The sequence below is a fragment of the Schistocerca serialis genome, chromosome 5 (genome assembly GCF_023864345.2).
Source record: "Schistocerca serialis cubense isolate TAMUIC-IGC-003099 chromosome 5, iqSchSeri2.2, whole genome shotgun sequence".
In the NCBI taxonomy this organism is placed as follows: Eukaryota; Metazoa; Arthropoda; class Insecta; order Orthoptera; family Acrididae; genus Schistocerca; species Schistocerca serialis.
The window spans coordinates 60,569,238-60,592,888 of NC_064642.1; the positions used below are offsets into that span (position 1 = coordinate 60,569,238).

Consider the following 23,651-nt stretch of genomic DNA (forward strand, 5'->3'; position numbering starts at 1 on the left):
CTGCACATTTCAACATAAAATGTGCACAGTTGCATGTTTGCTGCCTACAAACTACCTAAAATACAGTTTTTTTGACTGTTCACAAGCATGTTTAATCAGCCTAGGAGGATAAAAGTGGAATTTGTTATTCTGAAAAATCTCATGTTACACTTCAGATTTCCTCACTTAGACATAAGACGATGTGAAACTCACCTTACATAATTAATTACAATATTTTTCTAATCTACAGGTTTCATCAAAAGACTATTGTTATTCATCTTAAACTCTCATAAGAACAAACTTCGTTTTACAATGTATCACAAGGGTGAGCATGTTTCTGAGCTCAGTCATTTTTACTCACTGACAGTTCGGTTCATCAGGGTTAAGCCTTATAGATTGTCTTTCCATTTTTTAAAAAGTGTTTTGCATGTATTCACACCAACTTATTTAAAGTATAAAGAGTCTTGTTATGTATAAGTCTTGTTTCTAAGCTCATTGCTTCTTAACGTACTTGGTTCAACTTGCTAGTAGTTATTTGTTTAACAAAAAATTTGTTTGATATGTAAAGACAATCCATGGAATCTATTTGTCGTATTGCATCCCTTCCTCTGGATTGACCTACCCTGTCACTCACCCACCATTCCTTCCACAGACGCACCCTATCATGGATTAGAACATCCCCTTTCTATGGGTCCAGCTATTCTTTACTCTCCCACATCTAGATAAATCTCAAATCCTTGAAATTGTCTGCACACCCTAATGCCCTTATTCTTATAACTTGTTCTGGTCAAGTTTCTCCATAGCATACTGACTTTACCCAGCTATTACAAACCTATGTTTCTTTAGCCCTTCTTTATTTCTACTTTTCTTATGCACTTCGTAATGCCATATGCCTTACATTATTAACATATTTTATCGTAGCTGTTTGCTTTCATATGCTTATCATTGAGGTTTTGTTCATTCAGAACTTAAGTGTTGTTTCAGAATTCGACATTTTGTTGCATTTAAGATTATTAACATGGTTATAAACTGCTTGCTTTTAAAAATCAGGTAAAAAAACAAGTGGTCACTATCTTCGAATTTCCAAGTTTCTTTTGAATTACCAGGACCTATAACTTCTGTGTCTATGAAAACCTAGCTTTCTAAATCCCTATAAGAACATTTCTTAGTTCACTATTAATTTCTTTTAATAATCATCAGGTACAAAATATTTACTGAAATGCACTTCAGATCTTGTACTATACCAAATAATATGTATATATCTAAAAACACAGATGTATCTAAAAAGAAAGATGATGAAACTTACCAAACAAAAGCGCTGGCAGGTCGATAGACACACAAACAAACACAAACATACACACAAAATTCTAGCTTTCGCAACCAATGGTTGCCTCGTCAGGAAAGAGGGAAGGAGAAGGAAAGACAAAAGGATATGGGTTTTAAGGGAGAGGGTAAGGAGTCATTCCAATCCCGGGAGCGGAAAGACTTACCTTAGGGGGAAAAAAGGACAGGTATACACTCGCGCACACACACACACATATCCATCCACACATACACAGACACAAGCAGACATTTGTAAAGGCAAAGAGTTTCTCTTTGCCTTTACAAATGTCTGCTTGTGTCTGTGTATGTGTGGATGGATATGTGTGTGTGTGTGCGAGTGTATACCTGTCCTTTTTTCCCCCTAAGGTAAGTCTTTCCGCTCCCGGGATTGGAATGACTCCTTACCCTCTCCCTTAAAACCCATATCCTTTTGTCTTTCCTTCTCCTTCCCTCTTTCCTGACGAGGCAACCATTGGTTGCGAAAGCTAGAATTTTGTGTGTATGTTTGTGTTTGTTTGTGTGTCTATCGACCTGCCAGCGCTTTTGTTTGGTAAGTTTCATCATCTTTCTTTTTAGATATATTTTTCCCACGTGGAATGTTTCCCTCTATTATATTCATATCATTAATTAAAAACACAGATGATGTGACTTACAGAACGAAAGTGCTGGCAGGTCGATAGACACACAAACAAACACAAACATACACATGAAATTCAAGCTTTCGCAACAAACTGTTGCCTCATCAGGAAAGAGGGAAGGAGAGGGAAAGACGAAAGGATGTGGGTTTTAAGGGAGAGGGTAAGGACTCATTCCAATCCCGGGAGCAGAAAGACTTACCTTAGGGGGAAAGAAGGGGTATACACTCGCACACACACACACACACACACACACACACACACACACACACACACACCCATCTGCACATACACAGACACAAGCAGACATTTGTAAAGGCAAAGAGTTTGGGCAGAGATGTCAGTCGAGGCGGAAGTACAGAGGCAAAGATGTTGTTGAAAGACAGGTGAGGTATGAGCGGCGGCAAATTGAAATTAGCGGAGATTGAGGCCTGGCGGGTAACGAGAAGAGAGGATATACTGAAGGGCAAGTTCCCATCTCCGGAGTTCTGACAGGTTGGTGTTAGTGGGAAGTATCTAGATAACCCGGACGGTGTAACACTGTGCCAAGATGTGCTGGCCGTGCACCAAGGCTGTTTAGCCACAGGGTGATCCTCATTACCAACAAACACTGTCTGCCTGTGTCCATTCATGCGAATGGACAGTTTGTTGTTGGTCACTCCCACATAGAAAGCTTCACAGTGTAGGCAGGTCAGTTGGTAAATCACGTGGGTGCTTTCACACGTGGCTCTGCCTTTGATCGTGTACACCTTCCGGGTTACAGGACTGGAGTAGGTGGTGGTGGGAGGGTGCATGGGACAGGTTTTACACCGGGGGCGGTTACAAGGGTAGGAGCCAGAGGGTAGGGAAGGTGGTTTGGGGATTTCATAGGGATGACCTAAGAGGTAACGAAGGTTAGGTGGACGGCGGAAAGACACTCTTGGTGGAGTGGGGAGGATTTCATGAAGGATGGATGTCATTTCAGGGCAGGATTTGAGGAAGTCGTATCCCTGCTGGAGAGCCACATTCAGACTCTGATCCAGTCCCGGAAAGTATCCTGTCACAAGTGGGGCACTTATGGGGTTCTTCTGTGGAAGGTTCTGGGTTTGAGGAGATGAGGAAGTGGCTCTGGTTATTTGCTTCTGTACCAGGTCGGGAGGGTAGTTGCGGGATGCGAAAGCTGTTTTCAGGTTGTTGGTGTAATGGTTCAGGGATTCCGGACTGGAGCAGATTTGTTTGCCACGAAGACCTAGGCTGTAGGGAAGGGACCGTTTGATGTGGAATGGGTGGCAGCTGTCATAATGGAGGTACTGTCGCTTGTTGGTTGGTTTGATGTGGACGGACGAATGAAGCTGGCCATTGGACAGGTGGAGGTCAACGTCGAGGAAAGTGGCATGGGATTTGGAGTAGGACCAGGTGAATCTGATGGAACCAAAGGAGTTGAGGTTGGAGAGGAAATTCTGGAGTTCTTCTTCACTGTGAGTCCAGATCATGAAGATGTCATCAATAAATCTGTACCAAACTTTGGGTTGGCAGGCCTGGGTAACCAAGAAGGCTTCCTCTAAGCGACCCATGAATAGGTTGGCGTACAAGGGGGCCATCCTGGTGCCCATGGCTGTTCCCTTTAATTGTTGGTATGTCTGGCCTTCGAAAGTGAAGAAGTTGTGGGTCAGGATGAAGCTGGCTAAGGTAATGAGGAAAGAGGTTTTTGTTAGGGTGGCAGGTGTTCGGCGTGAAAGGAAGTGCTCCATCGCAGCGAGGCCCTGGACGTGCGGAATATTTGTGTATAAGGAAGTGGCATCAATGGTTACAAGAATGGTTTCCGGGGGTAACAGACTGGGTAGGGATTCCAGGCGTTCGAGAAAGTGGTTGGTGTCTTTGATGAAGGATGGGAGACTGCATGTAATGGGTTGAAGGTGTTGATCTACGTAGGCAGAGATACGTTCTGTGGGGGCTTGGTAGCCAGCTACAATGGGACGGCCGGGATGATTGGGTTTGTGAATTTTAGGAAGAAGGTAGAAGGTAGGGGTGCGGGATGTTGGTGGGGTCAGGAGGTTGATGGAGTCAGGTGAAAGGTTTTGTAGGGGGCCTAAGGTTCTGAGGATTCCTTGAAGCTCCGCCTGGACATCAGGAATGGGATTACCTTGGCAAACTTTGTATGTAGTGTTGTCTGAAAGCTGACGCAGTCCCTCAGCCACATACTCCCGACGATCAAGTACCACGGTTGTGGAACCCTTGTCCGCTGGAAGAATGACGGTGGATCGGTCAGCCTTCAGATCACGGATAGCCTGGGCTTCAGCAGTGGTGATGTTGGGAGTAGGATTAAGGTTTTTTAAGAAGGATTGAGAGGCAAGGCTGGAAGTCAGAAATTCCTGGAAAGTTTGGAGAGGGTGATTTTGAGGAAGAGGAGGTGGGTCCCGCTGTGACGGAGGACGGAACTGTTCCAGCCAGGGTTCAATTTGGGTAGTGTCTTGGGGAGTTGGACCATTAGGAGTAGGATTAGGATCATTTTTCTTCGTGGCAAAGTGATATTTCCAGCAGAGAGTATGGGTGTAGGACAGTAAATCTTTGACAAGGGCTGTTTGGTTGAATCTGGGAGTGGGCCTGAAGGTGAGGCCTTTGGATAGGATAGAGGTTTTGGATTGGGAGAGAGGTTTGGAGGAAAGGTTAACTACTGAATTAGGGTGTTGTGGTTCCAGATTGTGTTGATTGGAATTTTGAGGTTTTGGGGGGAGTGGAGCTAGAAGTGGGAGATTGAGTAGATGGGAGAGACTGGGTCTGTGTGCAATGAGAGGAGGTTGAGGTTTGCTGGAAAGGTTGTGAAGGGTGAGTGAGTTGCCTTTCCGGAGGTGGGAAACCAGGAGATTGGATAGTTTTTTGAGGTGGAGGGTGGCATGCTGTTCTAATTTGCGATTGGCCTGTAGGAGGATGCTCTGAACAGCCGGTGTGGATGTGGGAGAGGGAAGATTGAGGACTTTTAATAAGGATAGTAGTTGATGGGTGTGTTCATTGGCTGAGTTGATTTGTAGGTGAAGGATTAGGTGGGTGAGGGTAATGGATTGTTCAGTTTGGAACTGGTATAGGGACTGATGGAAAGAAGGATTACAGCCAGAGATGGGAACTTTAAGTGTGAGGCCTTTGGGGGTAATGCCAAATGTCAGACAAGCCTGAGAAAATAAAATATGCGAGTGTAATCTGGCTAGGGCGAAGGTATGTTTGCGGAGGGAATGTAAATAAAACTTAATGGGGTCGTTGTGGGGATGTTGTGAGGGTGACATGGTATTAGAAGGTGGAAAGTGTAACGTGAGGCTGAAATGAAAATGAAAATAAAAATATATGGCGAGAGATAAGGTGAACTAGAAAGCAACTGGAGACCTGGTGTGAAAAAAGGCGAGAAGATGTTGGTTATAGCTGGGCTATGTTGATCCTGTGGTGAACTTGGGTTGGTAGACAACGATGTGCACAAAGGTTATGTGGTTGTGTTGCCGCCAAAACATGTTAAAGGGTGGAGCAATTCGGGAAAATTTCGAAAATATGTATAAAATTATTAATCATCACCTTTTTCTTATGTCTTTTTAAATGTTTCGTACACATTTTTTCCACAGTTGATGTGATTTTTTTAGAGTGATTTCACACCTCATTAATAAAGACAAGTGCTAAGCACACTCTTTCAGATAATGCTAATGCTATCTATTGTTGTATTGGCCAAATATTTAATGCATCCTGTATTTGCATCCCTAACTACCTGTTGGAACATCAGTTTTCCACTGTTTGTACTATTGCTCTCCTTGCTTCTCCTCCCCCTTGGTTAATGTTACTAACAAATGTGTCTTTACTATTACATTCAACTGCATTTGTGCATAAACAAAAAAAAATCATTCTCTATGTCAATATGTGTAATCTGTGTTACGCTGAATAATCTCTCAGGTTTACCTGTGAAAAACTGGTTCTATTTACTGCAGTGTGGTAAGACAGGGCTTCTGTAATAGAAACATATGAATGTGAAAAGATGGAAGATTGAACCTGTACTCCTGTTGGAAAAGAATGAAAAGAAAAATATAGGTATTCATATTTTAGGATTGAAGAAATAAAGAATGTACTTCCCCAAAGATAGAATTCTGTACCACCCCTCACCCCAATGTTACCTTCCTGATGAGTATTTCACCAGAGGACAACATGCCCTACAGAACGGACTTGCCATGGTTTCACTCGTACTGGCCCCCCAAGATTGACCCTAAGAAACTCCTATTGATAGCCAGTAGAAATTGGGTAACCACACGTCATTTGTCGGTATTAATCAGTCTTCAAATCTTCAGTCTGTAAGTTAATGTTTGCTCACAGTATTTCACCACTGTGATACGTATCGATTGTGTTATAAGTACCTCTGTACTTAACCGGTTACGGTACATATTTAGTTCTTTAGATGACCAATCCTCCCCTGTAAAAGAAATACAAAACCCAACCTTTATTAATAAAAGGAAAGAAAAAGGTAGTAAATCCCTAATACAAAAAATGCAACATTACTTTTTCATTCATTGAAATAGAGCTTATAATCATTATTTATTAATGTAGACTCTTTATGTTCCAAATAATAGAGTTTCCATGTTACTTTTATTATGTAAGATAGGACAGTAAGAGAGGGATGTAAATTATTGACAATAGAATAGTTGAAGAGCAAGAAATTCCATCATAGAAAGCTAATGTCTTGTACAAGACATGCAACATTACTTTTTCATGCACTGAAATAGACCATATAATTGTTACTTATTAATGTATACTCTCTTTTTTCCAAATAATATGCTTTCCCTGTTAATTTTATTATGTAAGATGTGACAGTAAGAGAGGGGTGAAAATTATTGACAGAAGAATAGTTGAAGAGTAAGAAATTCCTCCATGTAAAGCTAAATATGAAATAGGACTCAGAGCCTGGGTTGTCACTCCGCCTAATCTGCAAAGGTAGCAGAGTCTCTTGATGGTTTAAAATCTTGTATCGTATCTATATTATATCACTTACTGTACCTTACATGTCACTAAAATTTAGTAAGTGCCCTGCGTATTGTGCAGCAATGCTTTATTTCCATGTAAAAAGTACCTTATTTAAAACTCTGTCCACAAAGTGGGGTGGAAAACCACCTGCCTACCCTATTTGTTTAATGTGCATGCATGATTTAGCTCAGGCCGTATCCCCAGCCAGTGTATCCTTCTAGCCCATCATGCTTAAAGTATTGGAGGGTCTCCTGCTCCATGGTACATACTACCCAGATGGAATTCCACCCCACCTTGTTGTTAACATCCTTCCAATCAACCTTCTAGACAGAGGGTTAACACTAATACCCATTGTCAACAGTTATTGTATTTATCTAATAAGTAGATCTACCACATTGACTACCCGATACAATCCACAATAATGCTTTTGCGACTACGAAAAGTTTTGCTCAGCGGTAAGCATATGTTCTGTTGCTTAGCCAGTGATTACATTTAACACTAAAGTTTCTGCAAGCATAGATGCAAATAAATAAACCATAGTAGCATTACTTACTTTATTTTACTGTGTAAACTGTTCCAATTGAATTCTTTTCATTTACAAAACAATAAACAAAAAAGAAAAAAATTAAGGCAAAATTCACCTCAGGTAAGTAATTACAACAATGAAAATGTTCAAATCTCAATGACCAATTCAAAAAATTAACTGAAATCATTTCGACTAACACTCCATCTGTGATGAGTCTATGTGCACTCTGTAAAATGTTACATTTTATAAGTATATGCTTCCCATCTCCATACTGCATCCACTACTTGTATATTTCACTCTTCCAACAAACAGTAAATAATGTGGTAATGTTCATAACATGTATTTATAGCCTATTAATGGAGTCATATATTTGTTCAAAGTCATATGCTTAGTACCGAAAAGTTAAAACTGATATTTATTTGAGTATCTCCACTCATAGTTCTACTTCCTTGAGTTACACTGCATTCAAAGCTGAAATCTTTCCATGAGAACTCTCTATAGCTTAAAGCTTCCTTTAAATATTTATTTGCATTTCCCCACTTATTACCAAAAGCTTAAATTTAGATTTCCTGCAGATATGGCTCTTAGTAAGTCTACTTCCTATACATGTGGTGAAACCAGAATTCCCTTCTTCAGTTGTGTGCTCTCTACAACAGAAATATTTTTTAAACTTAAGTTTACGATCATCGTATACTTTGGCATACTCACTATGATCTTCAAATTCTATTTGAAGTACTACAGTATTTGTCAAAGCATTAGGCATAGCTATTGTAAGTTCAATTTTCTGTTGTATGTTCTGCTCATGTAATATCTGGTTCCAAGCTAGTTACAGTATTAGTTTCACTGTTTACTTCAGCAGATTCTCTATTATGTTCGAATGTCTCTGTACAGTCATAAGTATCTCAGATTTGGATGCTTGTGCTTTCAAATTGACCAGTTGAGGATTCCTCTAGCCCAGAATGTAACTTCTGAGGTAAATCTAAAATGAGGTTTTCTATATTATAAAGTTCGTCTACTTCTATAACTATTTTATCTAAATTGTTTCATCTTTTCCCCTTTAGACTGAAGTGTAGTGATGCTACTGTAGATCCCGTCTAATTTATCTACTTTAGTTTTAAGTGTTGTCATACTTTCAGACGTGTGATTTTTAACTATTTTGAGACAATTTATCTAATTTTTCTCGTAGAGTTTTGCTGTCACTTTTAAGTGTTATCATATCTTTTTATGGATTCTTCCATTACTGCTCAGTTACAGTTCCATATTTGAGGTTGAGTAACAAGTACACTTGTTTTTGTTCTAAAATCAGGACGACAAAAACAGTGTACCTGTCGTTCAACCTTAAAATTTTGTCATATAGTTAGACAGTCTATCTGAGTTGTGTAATTGTCGTAATTTCCCTAATACTTTTGCTAAAATACTAGTACTCATACTTTGAGCAGTATTTGACATACAGTATAATTAACAGTTACTTTGTTCAATAGCACTTCCCTACACAAATGAAGGTATTTACACCATCACACAATCTCAGTATAAAGTATTTTGACAAGCAGTTACAAGTCAGAAGCTGGCCAGAGTGGCTGAGCGGTTCTAGGCGCTACAGTCTGGAGCCGCGCGACCGCTACGGTCGCAAGTTCGAATACTGCCTCAGGCATGGATGCGTGTGATGTTCTTAGGTTAGTTAGGTTTAAGTAGTTCTAAGTTCTAGGGGACTGATGATCTCAGAAGTTAACTCCCATAGTGCTCAGAGCCATTTGAACAAGTCAGAAGTAGTGACTGCACTCCTAGGCTTCAAAACAGCAATCCAAAATCCTCAGTTTTGTTCCCGTTAGGTTTCTTCTGATTTATGTGCTGAGAAATTGCTGAAGTTTGTAAATAATTATGGTTGTTGATAGGGTTGCTATGGCCAGCTGATTTTCTTTGTTTTGAATGTTTTGATAATTCACACTTGCACAGTTTTCGTTAAGTCACTAAAGAACATTTTCTTGAATATGACACTTATATTAGACAGCACTACAGTGTGTGTTTGTCTGTATCTTCTTCATTGTTTATCTCAGTGGCTGTAGGCAATGTCATGTATTTTCCTGCTATTTCGTAAAATCTCTTATTATTTTCTGTGAACACACTTATATTTTAGTGACTTCCATCTGTGTCCTTCACTTAGGGCACCAGATGAAGTGATACAATGTGGGATTCCCTTGTTAAGGGGAGTAAATACGGGGTGACAATTATTGAACTATATGAAATAAAATCATCATAACTTCTGAAGGGTTCGTGTTAGGATGTTCAAACTGTACAGTTAGCCATGGGGCGGGATGGGAATTAATATGTGCATTCATGGTTTGGTTTAGCGACAAAGCCCACTTTTATTTGGATGGGTTCATCAATAAACAAAATTGGCATATTTGGGGGACTGAGAATCTGCATTTCGTGATTGAGAAGTCTCTTCACCCTCAATAATTGACTGAGTGGTGTGGTGTGGTGTGCAATGTCCAGTCACAGAATAATCGGTGCGATGTTCCTTGATGACACGGTACATGGAGATCTTGGAAGATGATTTCATCCCCATTATCCAATGTGACCCTGATTTTGACAAGATGTGATTCATTCAAGATGAAGCTCGACCCCATCAGCAGGAGAGTGTTTGACGTCCTGGAGGAGCACTTTGAGGACCTCATTGTGGTGCTGAGGTACCCAGAGACCACTGGCATGGGCCTCGATTGGCTGCCATATTCCCCGGATCTGAACACATGCGACTACTTCTTTTTGTGTGGCTATATTAAAGACAAGGTGTACAGTAATAACCCCAAAACCATTGCTAAGCTGAAGACAGCCATTCAGGAGGTCATTGACAGTATCAATGTTCCGACACTTCAGCGTATCGTGCAGAATTTTGCTGTTTTTCTGTGCCACATCATTGCCGATGATGGCAGGCATATCGGACATGTCATAACTTAAATCCGAATATCTGTAGTGATGTTTACAAGTCGAATAAAGTGTGTGCATGCTATAGTTTGTAACTAATTTCCGTTTCTTTTTTCATATAGTTCAGTAATTGTCACCCTGTAAGTTCTCACTTCTCAATTGGCCTGTCGCCCTGATGGTGTTCATAATAAAAGTTAACTTATTCAATGTTGACAGTCATCTTGTATTTTCCTGAAGCTGTGGATCTGCTACTTAGTTCCACTAATTATACCATGTGGGCTTCATGTCTATAGTGGGTTGAGGGCTGTAAGAGAGCTCACAGCTATATCAGCTCACTACAAAATGACATGACTGCTTTGAAAGCACTCTAGAGGACTAGAAAGTTGTAGACTAGCCTGTCACAGAATCTTCAAAGATTCTGCATCAAGCCTTCTACTCAACTCACAGCAAGGGGACCACAATTAGTTCTGGGAACAATGTTGCATATTGTGAGCTCAGCTGAAATAGTGATCTCTCAAGATTTTTGAGCACGTCTGATTAATAGTGTGCTTCTGGGTGTTCTTTCGAGTTTCTGGGACAGCGTAATTAATAAGTCTGTTAAAAAAAATTTAACAGAAAACCCAATAAACAGGACCAGAGATTTCAGTCTAAACGAGGTTTAGTAGTCCGTCACTCTGTTTATTAAGATCTCGCCGGCCTCCACATCAACCTAAAAAAACGAGGAGAATTTACATTTCACAAAATATCAGTGTGAGCTCTGAAAAGCAAAAGAGCATCAAAGAGATAGTGGACATTGAGACTAAATAGCTGCATGAGACCAACAGTACTTTATATTCTTGTTGGAGACCTCTTCAGTATATTAAAAGAGGGCTCCAAGCAAACATACTGAGTGCACAGGATGACCCTTCTCATCCCTTGCTGCCATTTTACTTAGGGCTTCCATTATTTGTTTTACACCCAAGCTGATGACAAGTAATGGACTACTACCTTTTTTCTCACTTTTTCCCTTGACGTGGAACCTGACAGACTTCGCAACAGATGAAGTACTTTGCACTGGTTCTGTTTCAGAATCAGTGGGAGACAGCACCTCAAACTAGTTCATAAAGGGGTGAATATAGTTCCCTGATTTCTTCATGGTCTCTGCCTCAACTGTATAGGGCCTCCATCTGTCCAATGGCCAGCTTCACACATCTGTCCACATCAAACCCACTAACAAGCAACAGTACCTCCATTATGACAGCTGCCACCCATTCCACATCAAACGGTCCCTTCCCTACAGCCTAGGTCTTCGTGGCAAACAAATCTGCTCCAGTCCGTAATCCCTGAACCATTACACCAACAACCTGAAAACAGCTTTCGCATCCCGCAACTACCCTCCCGACCTGGTAAAGAAGCAAATAACCAGAGCCACTTCCTCATCCCGTCAAACCCAGAACCTCCCACAGAAGAACCCCAAAAGTGCCCCACTTGTGACAGGATACTTTCCGGGACTGGATCAGAGTCTGAATGTGGCTCTCCAGCAGGGATACGACTTCCTCAAATCCTGCCCTGAAATGAGATCCATCCTTCATGAAATACTCCCCACTCCACCAAGAGTGTCTTTCCGCCATCCAGCTAACCTTCGTAACCTCTTGGTTCATCCCTATGAAATCCCCAAACCACCTTCCCTACCCTCTGGCTCCTACCCTTGTAACCGCCCCCGGTGTAAAACCTGTCCCATGCACCCTCCCATCACCACCTACTCCAGTCCTGTAACCCGGAAGGTGTACACAATCAAAGGCAGAGCCACGTGTGAAAGCATCCATGTGATTTACCAACAGACCTGCCTACACTGTGAAGCTTTCTATGTGGGAATGACCAGGAACAAACTGTCCATTCGCATTAACGGACACAGGCAGACAGTGTTTGTTGGTAATGAGGATCACCCTGTGGCTAAACATGCCTTAGTGCACAGCCAGTGTTACACCGTCTGGGTTATCTGGATACTTCCCACTAACACCAACCTATCAGAACTCCGGAGATGGGAACTTGCCCTTCAATATATCCTCTCTTCTCGTTACCCACCAGTCCTCAACCTCCGCTAATTTCAATTTGCCACCGCTCATACCTCACCTGTCATTCAACATCTTTGCCTCTGTACTTCCGCCTCGACTGACATCTCTGCCCAAACTCTTTGCCTTTACATATGTCTGCTTGTGTCTGTATATGTGCGGATGGATATGTGTGTCTGTGCGAGTGTATACCTGTCCCTTTTTCCCCCTAAGGCAAGTCTTTCCGCTCCTGGGATTGGAATGACTCCTTACCCTCTCCCTTAAAACCCACATCCTTTCATCTTTCCCTCTCCTTCCCTCTTTCCTGATGAAGCAGCCGTGGATTGCGAAAGCTTGAATTTTGTGTGTGGGTTTGTGTTTGTTAGTGTCTCTATCAACAAACCAAAGCTTTCGTTTGATAAGTTACAGCATCTTTGTTTTTAGATATATTTAGTACATTTTTATGTATACACGTTTTCCTTATTCATTGGTGTTGTGATATGCAGAAAATAGAAATGATATTCCATTATTTCTCTCTCTTTGTAGCAAAGCCTATTTACCTTTTGGCAAAATATTTTTATGTATACGCGTTTTCCTTACTATCTTTTGGCAAAATATTTTTATGTATACACGTTTTCCTTACACATTTGTGTTGTAATATGCAGAAAATAGAAATAATATTACATGATTTCTCTCGCTTTGTAGCAAAGCCTATTGACCTTTTGGCAAAATATATCAGTGCTGAAGAGGAAGTGGATGCCGTTGAAATGCATGAACCATACACGTATTTAAATGGCCTGACCATAAAGGATCTTGAAGATCTCATTGAAGATATAAAGGTCGGTGTTCTTCAAGGTATTTTTAGCATTCTGAAAATAATCTCCAAAGTAAAATTTTAGAATATTGTAAACTGTTGTATATCTTTTTGATTTATAATTTAATTTAATTTTAATTTAATTTAATGAACACTTAAAATAAGAATTGTTTTGTGGATATCATTATTGGACCATAAAGGATAACAATAACAATCATTGACCAGAAAGAAATAGAGTGGAGAGGTTCATTTGAGAATATATGTAGGATGAGATTAAGGGGGGACAGTCGCGAACAGGCTCAAAAAAATCGATTTTTTTTTTGTCTTAATCTATGCTCCAATTATTTGGCTACAAAATGCCGTTTGTTTCATACAAATCTGATTATTAGATTCATAGTTATTAATGTGTTCGTGAAGCTTGGTAACTAGCGCCATGTCCATTTTTGCTGTATCTTGTGCAGTAGTCAGCATTGACTATAGTACAACAATCATTTATGTTCCACGGATATAAATACTCTTTATTTGGGTTGCAAGAGAGAATTGTTATTCTGATGTTTGCCTGCCTGTCTGCATTGTCGACTATCGTTTGTCAGTTTCTTCATCCTAGTTGTTTACGTTTTGGTGATACAAATGTAATGATTTTGTGAAACGTTATAACACAATGGGTAGAATAAAGAAGTTTGGATATAAGCCTAAGTTTCGTGGAAATAAATATGTAAAAATAAACCACGAAACTGCTAGTTTTGAACAGAGGGCAGAAAATAATATTGAAAGTGAAGTCAGTGCGAGTGTCAGTGCTTCAAGCAAGAAGCTTCTAGGTGCTGCCGGTTTTCCAAATGCCTCTCAAATGCGTGACAATGCAATATGTGGTGTGAACAGTGTTTCTGTTGTTACTGACACAAACATTCTGATCTCCATGAGGTTATTACGTGAACTTATCGAAAAACACACAAATTGTAAAAACTGTGGTGGAAACATTACTTTGCATGAAGATGTGGTGAAAACCAAGGGAATTGTTTGTAATTTAGTTTTGATATGTTTGGAATGTAGCTGTACTGCTAATACAATGTCATCCCACGTAACAAGAAGCAGATTGTATGAAAACAATATAAGATTAGTGTATGCACTTAGATCTATTGGAAAAGGGCGAAGTGCAGGTGCTGTTCTTTGTGCACTGATGAACATTCCTCCACCTCCAAGAAAATTTTATGTTTACAACAAGACTATTGGTGCAGTTGTAACTGAGGTAAGTGAATCTACAGTGTTGAAAGCAGCCATAGAAGCAGTTCAGTTGAATGATACGAAGTCTGACCCAAGGCAAATTTCTGCTGGTTTTGATGACAGTTGGCAGAAACGTGGGCATACATCCCTAAATGGTATTGTGTCAGCAACTTCTTTTGATACTGGGAAGGTTCTGGATATTGAAATTATTACTTAGTTCTGTGACATCTGTAGCAAAAGTCCCACTATACAACATGTGTGCAAAAAGGACCATGATGGTTCTAGTGGAGGCGTGGAAGTGGCTGGTGTTGCTAACATTTTCAAAAGGTCTGTGCAGTCGGGAGGTATCCTCTATACAGACTATCTTGGGGACGGGGACAGTAAGGCTTATCATAAAGTGGTAGAAGATAAACCTTAAGGGCCTAGAGTCAAAATTAATAAACTGGAATGTATAGGACATGTACAGAAAAGAATGGGTTCACGACTTCTAAAGATATGTAAGGAAAAAAAGTTAGGTGGTAAAGGGGGCCTGACAAAGGCTGAAATAGACAGGATCCAGACTTATTATAGTATGGCCATTAGAAATAACTGCAACAATGTAGAAGCAATGAGGAGAGCCATCTGGGCTATATTCTTTCATAAAATTTCAACAGATGAGGAACCAAAACATAATCTTTGCCCACGGGGACCTGACAGCTGGTGCAAATTCAACAACCCAGCTACATCTTCCAACTATAAGCACAAACATTCAATTCCAGAAAAAATCCTGCTAACTGTGAAACCCATTTTTAGAGACCTTAGCCAACAAGAGCTCTTGGAAAAGTGTCTCCATGGAAAAACTCAAAACCCAAATGAAAGTTTGAATTCTGTCATTTGGACAAGGCTACCAAAAACTGTTTTCGTCAGAAAAGAAACACTAAAATTTGGCGTTCATAATGCAGTGATGTGCTTCAATGCTGGTGTGTCAAAGAAGACTGATGTATTAAGACTCTTGGGAACAAAGGATGGTATCAATACTGAACGGGGGCTGAAAAAGATTGACATGGACCGTATCCGTTATGCTGATATTTCTGCAGGAAATGCTGCCAAGGAGGCCAGGATAGCCAGAAGATCAAATGTACATTACTTTCTTGCATGGAAAACTTTAATACCATTTTTCTCAAAACTACATTTTTTGACCTTCTGGTACACTTTTCTCAAAAACTATGACTGCTACAGACATCAGACTTACAGTATCTCATGTTAATACAACGATGATTAATTAGATAAAAAAATAGACCAGTAGTGATAAAAAGAACAGATTTACAAGCTCCAAGGAGTTTAGAAAAGTTCTAATTTTTTGTCTTACAGAACAAAAAAATGATTACTCATGAAATATATAAAACACATTAACCATTTTTATGTGATTTGAGAATGATGTTTCAGCTGTACACTGTAAAAGTTTCAGGTCTTTATCTCCGTTAGTTACTTCAGAAAGTGTACCTGACGTTTGCTCGTTTTAGCATTGATTCCTTATGGGAGTTCCCTCGCGACTGTGTCCCCTTAAGTCACATTGGTTTTTATGCTAAGAAATATGTGAATAAAACAATAAAAAAATAGCTTTATAAGGCTTAAACACAGAGAAATCTCCAACTAGAAATAGTGCAAAAGCACTCATTGGAAATGAATATGACAGAATGACACAAAAACAATGGAAAATCCAGGATGGAAAGTAACAATAGTATGAAAAGGATGGTTGCTACTCACCAAATAGCAGAGATGCTGAGTTGCAGATAGGCACAACAAAAAGACTATCACAAAATAAAGACTTCAGCTGCCAGAGACTGCTGTGTGTGTGTGTGTGTGTGTGTGTGTGTGTGGGTGGGTGTGTGGGTGTAGGTGTGTGGGTGTTTTGTCTATTTTTGACAACGGCCTGGATGACCGAAAGCTCATTTTGTGACAGTCTTTTTGTTGTGCCTATCTGCGGCTCAGCATCTCCACTATATGGTGATAGGAACTGTTCTTTTCATAATATTTTTAGAATGACACATAATGATACATAAGAAATCAAAAAGAGAAGGACCATTATTAAATGTTAGAGGAAGCAGAAGTCAACTATGGAGCTTTGTTGATTAATTTGTTATTGGTCTTGTGCCTCTATTTACTGTACGTAGCTAACATTGCATGGTGAGCTTCATCTGACAACATAATAATACATTCATGAAGTTTTGGAAAAAAATAGATTTAATGATTGATATTAGTTAAAAACATTCCCTCCTATATGCTCTGCAAAGCTACCTGTCTCCTCCTCTTGTTATATACGCTGCTGTATATCATGTATTATAAATTGCAGATATGATTTTACAGGAATGGGAAGCCCTGGTTAGCAGATCCATTGTTTTCAGACGTACTGCAGCCTAATACTCAGAGAGATTTTCTTTAAAACTCATTGTGTCACATGAATAAAACTTTCTCTCTCTAAAACATACACACACGCACACCTGTTCCAGCTGGATGCACAGTGCAAGAATGCTGTTTGAAAAAGGGTTTGGGGACAGGTAACCAGCGGTTCAGGGGGGGGGGGGGGGAGGGGGCAGGTGTGCAGGCTAGCAATGCAGGAGAGAGGTGTATTAGGTGCATGGGCCAGGCATGTGGCACAACGGTTCTGGAGCTGGTGAGGTCTGGACCATGTAGATTACATTGGCGTGTGAATTTGTAGGGGGTGTAGTACAGTGGGTTAACAAAGATTGAAGCCAGGAGGATTAAGGGAGTAAAAGATGTGTTGCAAGGATAAGTCCCATTTATGTAGTTCAGAAAACCTGGGTAGAGGATCCAGATGGCACAGGTTGTGAAGCTCCCATTGAAGTCAAGCATGTTGCACTCAGTAGTGTGTTCTGCCACAGGGTGTTCAACTTCTAACGCTCCTTATACATATTTTAGTTAATTAGATTTGCAGCCAAAGGAACTCAAGGATGGGAGCTGTACAGAGAGAACATGCTCTTTCACTAAATAAATCTGACCCTGTGCCTAATATGAACACTGTTCAAATATTAAAGTTTCTCAATTTTAAAAAAAATGGAAAATTTGTCTTTGAAATAAGAATAGTACAGATTAATATTAATTCACTTTATTATCCCCTAGCCACATAACATAGACTGGAAAAGCAAAACACAAGATTATTGACTGCCTTATCCAATACCTCACATCAAAGAGAAGAAAGTTTTACTGTATGTTGCCACATGTGTAGGTACAGAAGCAAAATCAAAAATATTTACATCTCAAGGGTAAACAACATGACATAAATAAATATAATGTGAATAAAAGTTAAAATATTATATAGTGAGACATAGATAAAAGTTTTTTTTCCCAAGTGATGTAAAACAGCCAGAAAATGTAGTATTTGTAGTTTCAGAAATATTTAACATAAAGAAATACAATTTGAGCTGAAACAGAACACTTGCAAAACAAGCGTAATAGATATTCTTCAAACAAACGAAACTCCAGGTAGGAAAAGACACATTGCTACTTACTATAAAGAAGACAAGTCAAGTTGCAGACAGGCATGATTAAAAGACACTAACATATAGCTTTCAGCCACAGCCTTCATCAGTAAAGTAAAAAGTACTTTCCTCAGTAAAGAGTAGAGAGAGAGAGAGAGAGAGAGGGAGAGGGAGAGAGAGAGAGAGAGAGAGAGAGACACACAAATAGGGCTGTGGCGGAAAGCTACATGTGAGTGTCTTCTAAATCGTGCCTGTACGCAGTTGATGTTTCTTCTTTACAGTGAGTACCGATCTTGTCTTTTCCTGCATTGTTAACTGATATTTTGCTTTGCCACGCAACACTTCAAGCAATGCACAAACACACACTGGCAGATGGTTCTAGTAGTTGTAGCTGATTTTGACTTATATAGTCCATCTGAAGTTTCGGATGAGATTATCTCGAAAACACTACATTGGGTAAAAACAGTGGGTAAGACAAGTTCGTAAGCTCAAAGGGGGACATCAAATGATACTACATGTGACCCCCCCCCCCCCCCCAGCCCCTGCCCCCTTGGGTGGGGCGGGGGGGAAACTTTTAAATCTTTAATGGAAACACCCATTTTTTATTGCAGATTCGGATTCTCCATGAAAAATTAATTAAGTTTTGTCTGAAACATTTTTTTAAACCATTGACAGATGGCACTGAAATTGAGAAAAAAGTAAAATTGGGGAAGAACTCCGATTTATTTAGAATTATCCGAGAAAGATGTATAAAATCGATAAAAAATGTGCACCAATTCTTTCATTATGCCAAATTAAGCTATTTTTTTTACACAATGTATCCTAACGTGTGGTACACAGAACCCTAACCTACATCATCGTATAAATGGTTTGAAAAAATTGAGCCCACCTCTGGGGACCTCTCATTGTCATTGGTACAAATAAATGACATACTGCAAAACCAGTCTGGGGTGACACAGTGTATGGTGTCTGCCCACTGGTGTCATACAGAACACTAGAACAGTGTGTGATTCCCTAGTATGGTAATACAGAATGCACAGCAGCTCTCAATATTTGTGGTTAGGCCATCCAGTATCATCATCATCATCATCATCATCATCATCATTTCCTCCTCCTCCTCCTCCTCCTCCTACTTATATAGTTTGCAGCCCTTGGCTGGGTCCATTTGGAGCATAAGCCTTTTCATCCTTTCCTGTCCCCACCACATTTCTCTCTCCACTCTTACCCAGTATTTTCTTCCTCCTCTGACCATACAGTCCTTCATTCCAATGTCCCATCTGTCTCTTAGTCTTCTTCTAGGCCTCTTAGCTCCTGTTGTCATGGGCTTTTATTAGTATCCTGCCAACTTCCATACTTTTAAATTGCTCAATACGATCTTAATCCTTCTGTGGTCTCTTTCATTATTTCTCTCAAAGTCTCTTTCTGTAATCTATTGATTCTGTTAAGTCCTAGTCTGTTTCTTGAAGTTTTACATCACTAGTTTGTATCCCACTCGTCTGCCTTTTCTTCATTACCCACACTTGTGATGCGTATGTGAGTATTGGGGCATAATATGTTCAGTATATCATCTGCCTGCTTTTTGGAGGTACAACCTTGCTTGATATCCGGCGTCTTACACTCTGCAGGAGACTGTGGGTTTGCCTTTCCCTTTCACCGATCTCCTTATCGTTCCTCCTACTATTATTTATTATGTCATCCCCTCCCCTCCCATATTTCTCATTGTCAGCATCACTTCACACTTTCTTGCACTAAATTCCAATCTGTAATGCCCCACCCATTCCTTTCATATATTTAGCCTTTCTTGTACCTCTCTTTTTCCACCACACTGCAACATTAAATTATCTGCAAACACAATGGTTTCATATTTTCAGCTTCCTATTCATTGTGCCTGTCCTGGCGTTATCTCACCGATAACAGCTATGAAAAGGAGGGGGATAGTGCTTCAGCCCATTTTCTGTTCAACCTAGTCCATCTTGTGTCTTCCTACTTTTACACCACTCACACTACATTGATACATTTCCTTTATTCTTCTCATAATCAATCTTCCAGTTCCCATTTTTTCTGAAAGATTTCGCATGAGCCCTGTGTGGTTGTGCACTATCGTCCATCATATGGAGTACATACCAATACTGTATTTGCCTGATTATAAGATGAAGCTTTTTCTCAAGTTTGTCATTCGAAAATTGCAGGGTTGCCTTATATTCGCAGATTAAACCATTGATGCTGAGGTAAACATTTTTACAGTGTTTAATAGATCAATATAGGGGTAGTTTTATGTTTACAGCTGAAGCACCGACTATTGAGGTTTCGTACAAATTTATTTTGAAGAGTTCAGAAGGGTAGAGCTTAACAAACAATACTTTCATGTGAATAGGCTCAAGGTTTCCCTATATGCAGAAGTGCTCGATACAGTATTGATCACATTTGATCAGTCATGTGACATTTGACTTCTGGCATTACTGCAACGGATGGATACATGAGACACTATGAACAAGGCACTACAACTATCTAATGATGTGCTATAATAATTGACAATTTTGTGAAACTCACGAGGAAATAGCATTAAATTCTATCAACTCACAAACTTTTGTAGTACTTGAACGAAAGTTTTCATACATTTATGGACACAGTATACCTACATTTATCCTGCTTTTTAAGTAAAGATAACATTCAAAGGCGAAAATTTTCTCCTTCAAGAACCATTACATGATTGTGAACCCAAGTCAATATTTTATTTGCTTATGAGAAACTAATGATTTGTGAAGTGGTTTGCAAATGAAAATTCAGTACCCGTTCACATATGTAGGTCAGTTCATACTGGCCATCATGCCATGGCTCTGTCACATCAAGGTGTATTCACATCGTCTTGTCATGTCGTGACATGTCAAGTCAATTTAATTGATGTTATTTCAACTCACATGACTGTCTGGAACTATTCTTCTCACAGGAATTGTGATCTTTGCAAGATGATTTTCAACTCTTTTTACGCGTGAAGTGCACATACACAATGTGGGTGTGTATATTAGCGAAGAAAGACAGAAGTGCACAACAACTTTAAAAAAAAAAAAAAAAAAAAAAAAAAGGAAGAAGAAGAATCTGGGTCCAAAAAAAGTTATTACATAGTACATAAATGGAATTTCGCAACTACACAAGGATCTCCAGAAAAAGAATCTTCATTTTTTATTGTAGAAAGCTGACACATTTTCATTTGTTACATCAAATTACACCCAGAGTCGCTAAAAGTAACACAGTATTATGAGCTGCCATAACATTTGGTGAAAAATTGGCTTTCTAAAATATTAAATACCTTACCAGAATGTACAAAAATTCACCTTAGAAATGTAGTGGGGGGGCAAGTAATTTAGTAATGTTGTACAATTCAGACTGCTGTCTCACTGCTTCAGTTAATCTTTTGCCATTATAAATTTCAATAAAAGAAATAACAAAATGAAATAATTTGTAACAAATAATGAACAAAAAAACTGATATTAACCACGAAAAACACAGTGAAATGAAATACGGAGAGCTGCGCATGGTCATGTATTGGGAGGAAATGAGCTTGGGGGTTACGTTATCAACAGCAGACAGATGATGTCAGTATTCAAAACTTTCATCCCAAGAAACATTGACGGTGCTGTGACGTGACATGACTGGATGCTGCCATTTGAAATGTATTGCAGAATGTTTTGATGGGTCGATACATGACATGATGGCCGGCCTTTAGAATACCATGGGAAAACATTACCAACTTTTAATCAGATTTAGAGCAAGGTGGTTACATTCACATGGAATGAGAAATAAAATTAATCCAGAATTAAATGTCGAACAAACAAAATAAATCACACTAAAGTGACTGCAATTGTTATCGCAAGAATAAATTATAGCAGAAAGACACCATTGTGGAGATAGTACCAACAGACAGGACTAGATTGTAGGACATGTGAAAGTTCGAGAATTAGACAGAATCATGATGGTGATCTTTTTTATTTATGCATTAGTTGGTATTATTACCTAAGACTTTCATCTTAGATATACAGCCATCCAGTTTCACTGGTGCTCAAGCACAGTGCTACGGAACGCTTGGAGGGCAAACAGTGACACCAGCTTAGCTGAAACGAGGGGGGGGGGGGGGGGGGGGTCAGCTACTGGTTCTACACAGCCAATGAGAGAGCAGTGGGCAAACAATATATTTTGTACTAAAAGACATTGTAATGTTCTCATGTCAGTATAAAAGCGAATTCTGCTGTGTGTTTTATAGCCAAATATTTATGACAATGAAGATATAAGTTTCACAGCTGCCCTGTTAGAATGATGGCGATGATGATTAAAGATAGTGGTATCACTGACGACAGGCTAAAATTAATCTAAACAATTTCCTTTTGTTTCTTTTATTTCTCCTTGTATTATCAAAATGTAGACAACCAATAAATGGCATAAGTTTAGAATGGTTGGCAGATACCTTAGTCAATAAAAGTTTGTAATATTGATTAGTCAGAATATTAGACAATAAACTTTTTTCAGGAAGCCTCTTAAAAGAAAAGGGATCATCTTATATTCAGATTTGTGCTATACAGGGGTAAATACAGTATGTACCTCAGAAAAGGTTCTTGTACAGTTGTAGGATATCATCCCTAATAGACGGTAGCTGTCACACACAGTACCCTTAGAAAGCACATGCAGTGGTAAGTGTACATCTGGAATAATACTGCCTCAGATTAGAACGCCTCTGCAGCTGTATGAGTTCCCTTCCAGAATATTGGTAGAGTTGTAACATGGCTTGCATACGCAGCAGTGTACAGATGGAAAAGTACTGCGATATGGTTGCCGCCACAGTGAGAATGGCTCAGCATTACGGCATTGTGCCTCTCTTCCATTGTATGTGGTGACCCATGCACAGGGTGCATATTAGCCTACTCTTCATCATTAAACTTATCCATACTGCTGTTCATCACTTTTAATATACAGCTAACACTGCCAGAAAAACGAACCCAATAGAACCAAATGTGAGTGTTAGGGTGAATAGTAAACTGGTTATTGCTGTGCCTAGCAAGTACTGTTGTTGAATGGAACAAGACTGTTTCCCAACAAGACACACAATACGTGCTTGTCAGCAATTGTGCTGTTGTGCAGGTATTTTCAGTGCAGTTCACATGCAAAGAAAAATGGGAGTAAGAGATCTAATGAGCCACAGGAGACCGTATGACCTCTATACCGTAACACATGGAAAATACCCTGAACAAGCTCCTAAATTTTGTTGATGGAGAGTTCCAGTTCACCTTGTCGATGCTTCTGCTAAGCAGCAAATATATTCACAGTTTGTACACCCTTCAGTTTTTTGTTTTAGCAGAATACTTACACTTAACTTTGTTCAGACCATTTTCCTTCCTACGTACGACAGAATGGATCAAAATTATAGAGACTTCGATGTGCACATCGATTTTCCATGACATCAGTGAATCTCATTTGACATTGCTGTAAATGTTAGCTTAAAGCTTTTCATATTATATGCCTTCATAGGCAGTGGAATTTTTTTAACAAATATTAAATAACTCAATATGGAGAATAAAAGAAAGGCTTGCCAAATTTCTGCCCAATCCACATTGAAGATTAACTGTTTCTTTAAAAAGTTGGGCAATTTATTCAAATATTATTATACTTTACTGTTATTCCAACTACTCGAGAAGACTTGACTGCCAGAAGTGCATCTGACTTGGAAGGTAGTTTGAAAATTGTAATAATAATGTAGGAACTTGATGT

The 23,651-nt window shown here is 39.5% G+C and overlaps 1 protein-coding gene across 3 annotated transcripts in view; it reads left to right on the forward strand.

Annotated features, from left to right (window-relative positions):
• The window catches only part of LOC126481174 (cactin), a 165,355-nt gene that overhangs the window by 59,297 nt on the left and 82,407 nt on the right, over positions 1 to 23,651 (forward strand). For all 3 annotated transcript variants that reach the window (XM_050104744.1, XM_050104745.1, XM_050104746.1), the window contains exon 5: positions 13,086 to 13,219. In XM_050104744.1, the coding sequence (XP_049960701.1) occupies positions 13,086 to 13,219 (134 nt within the window). The remainder of the gene's footprint in view (positions 1 to 13,085; positions 13,220 to 23,651) is intronic.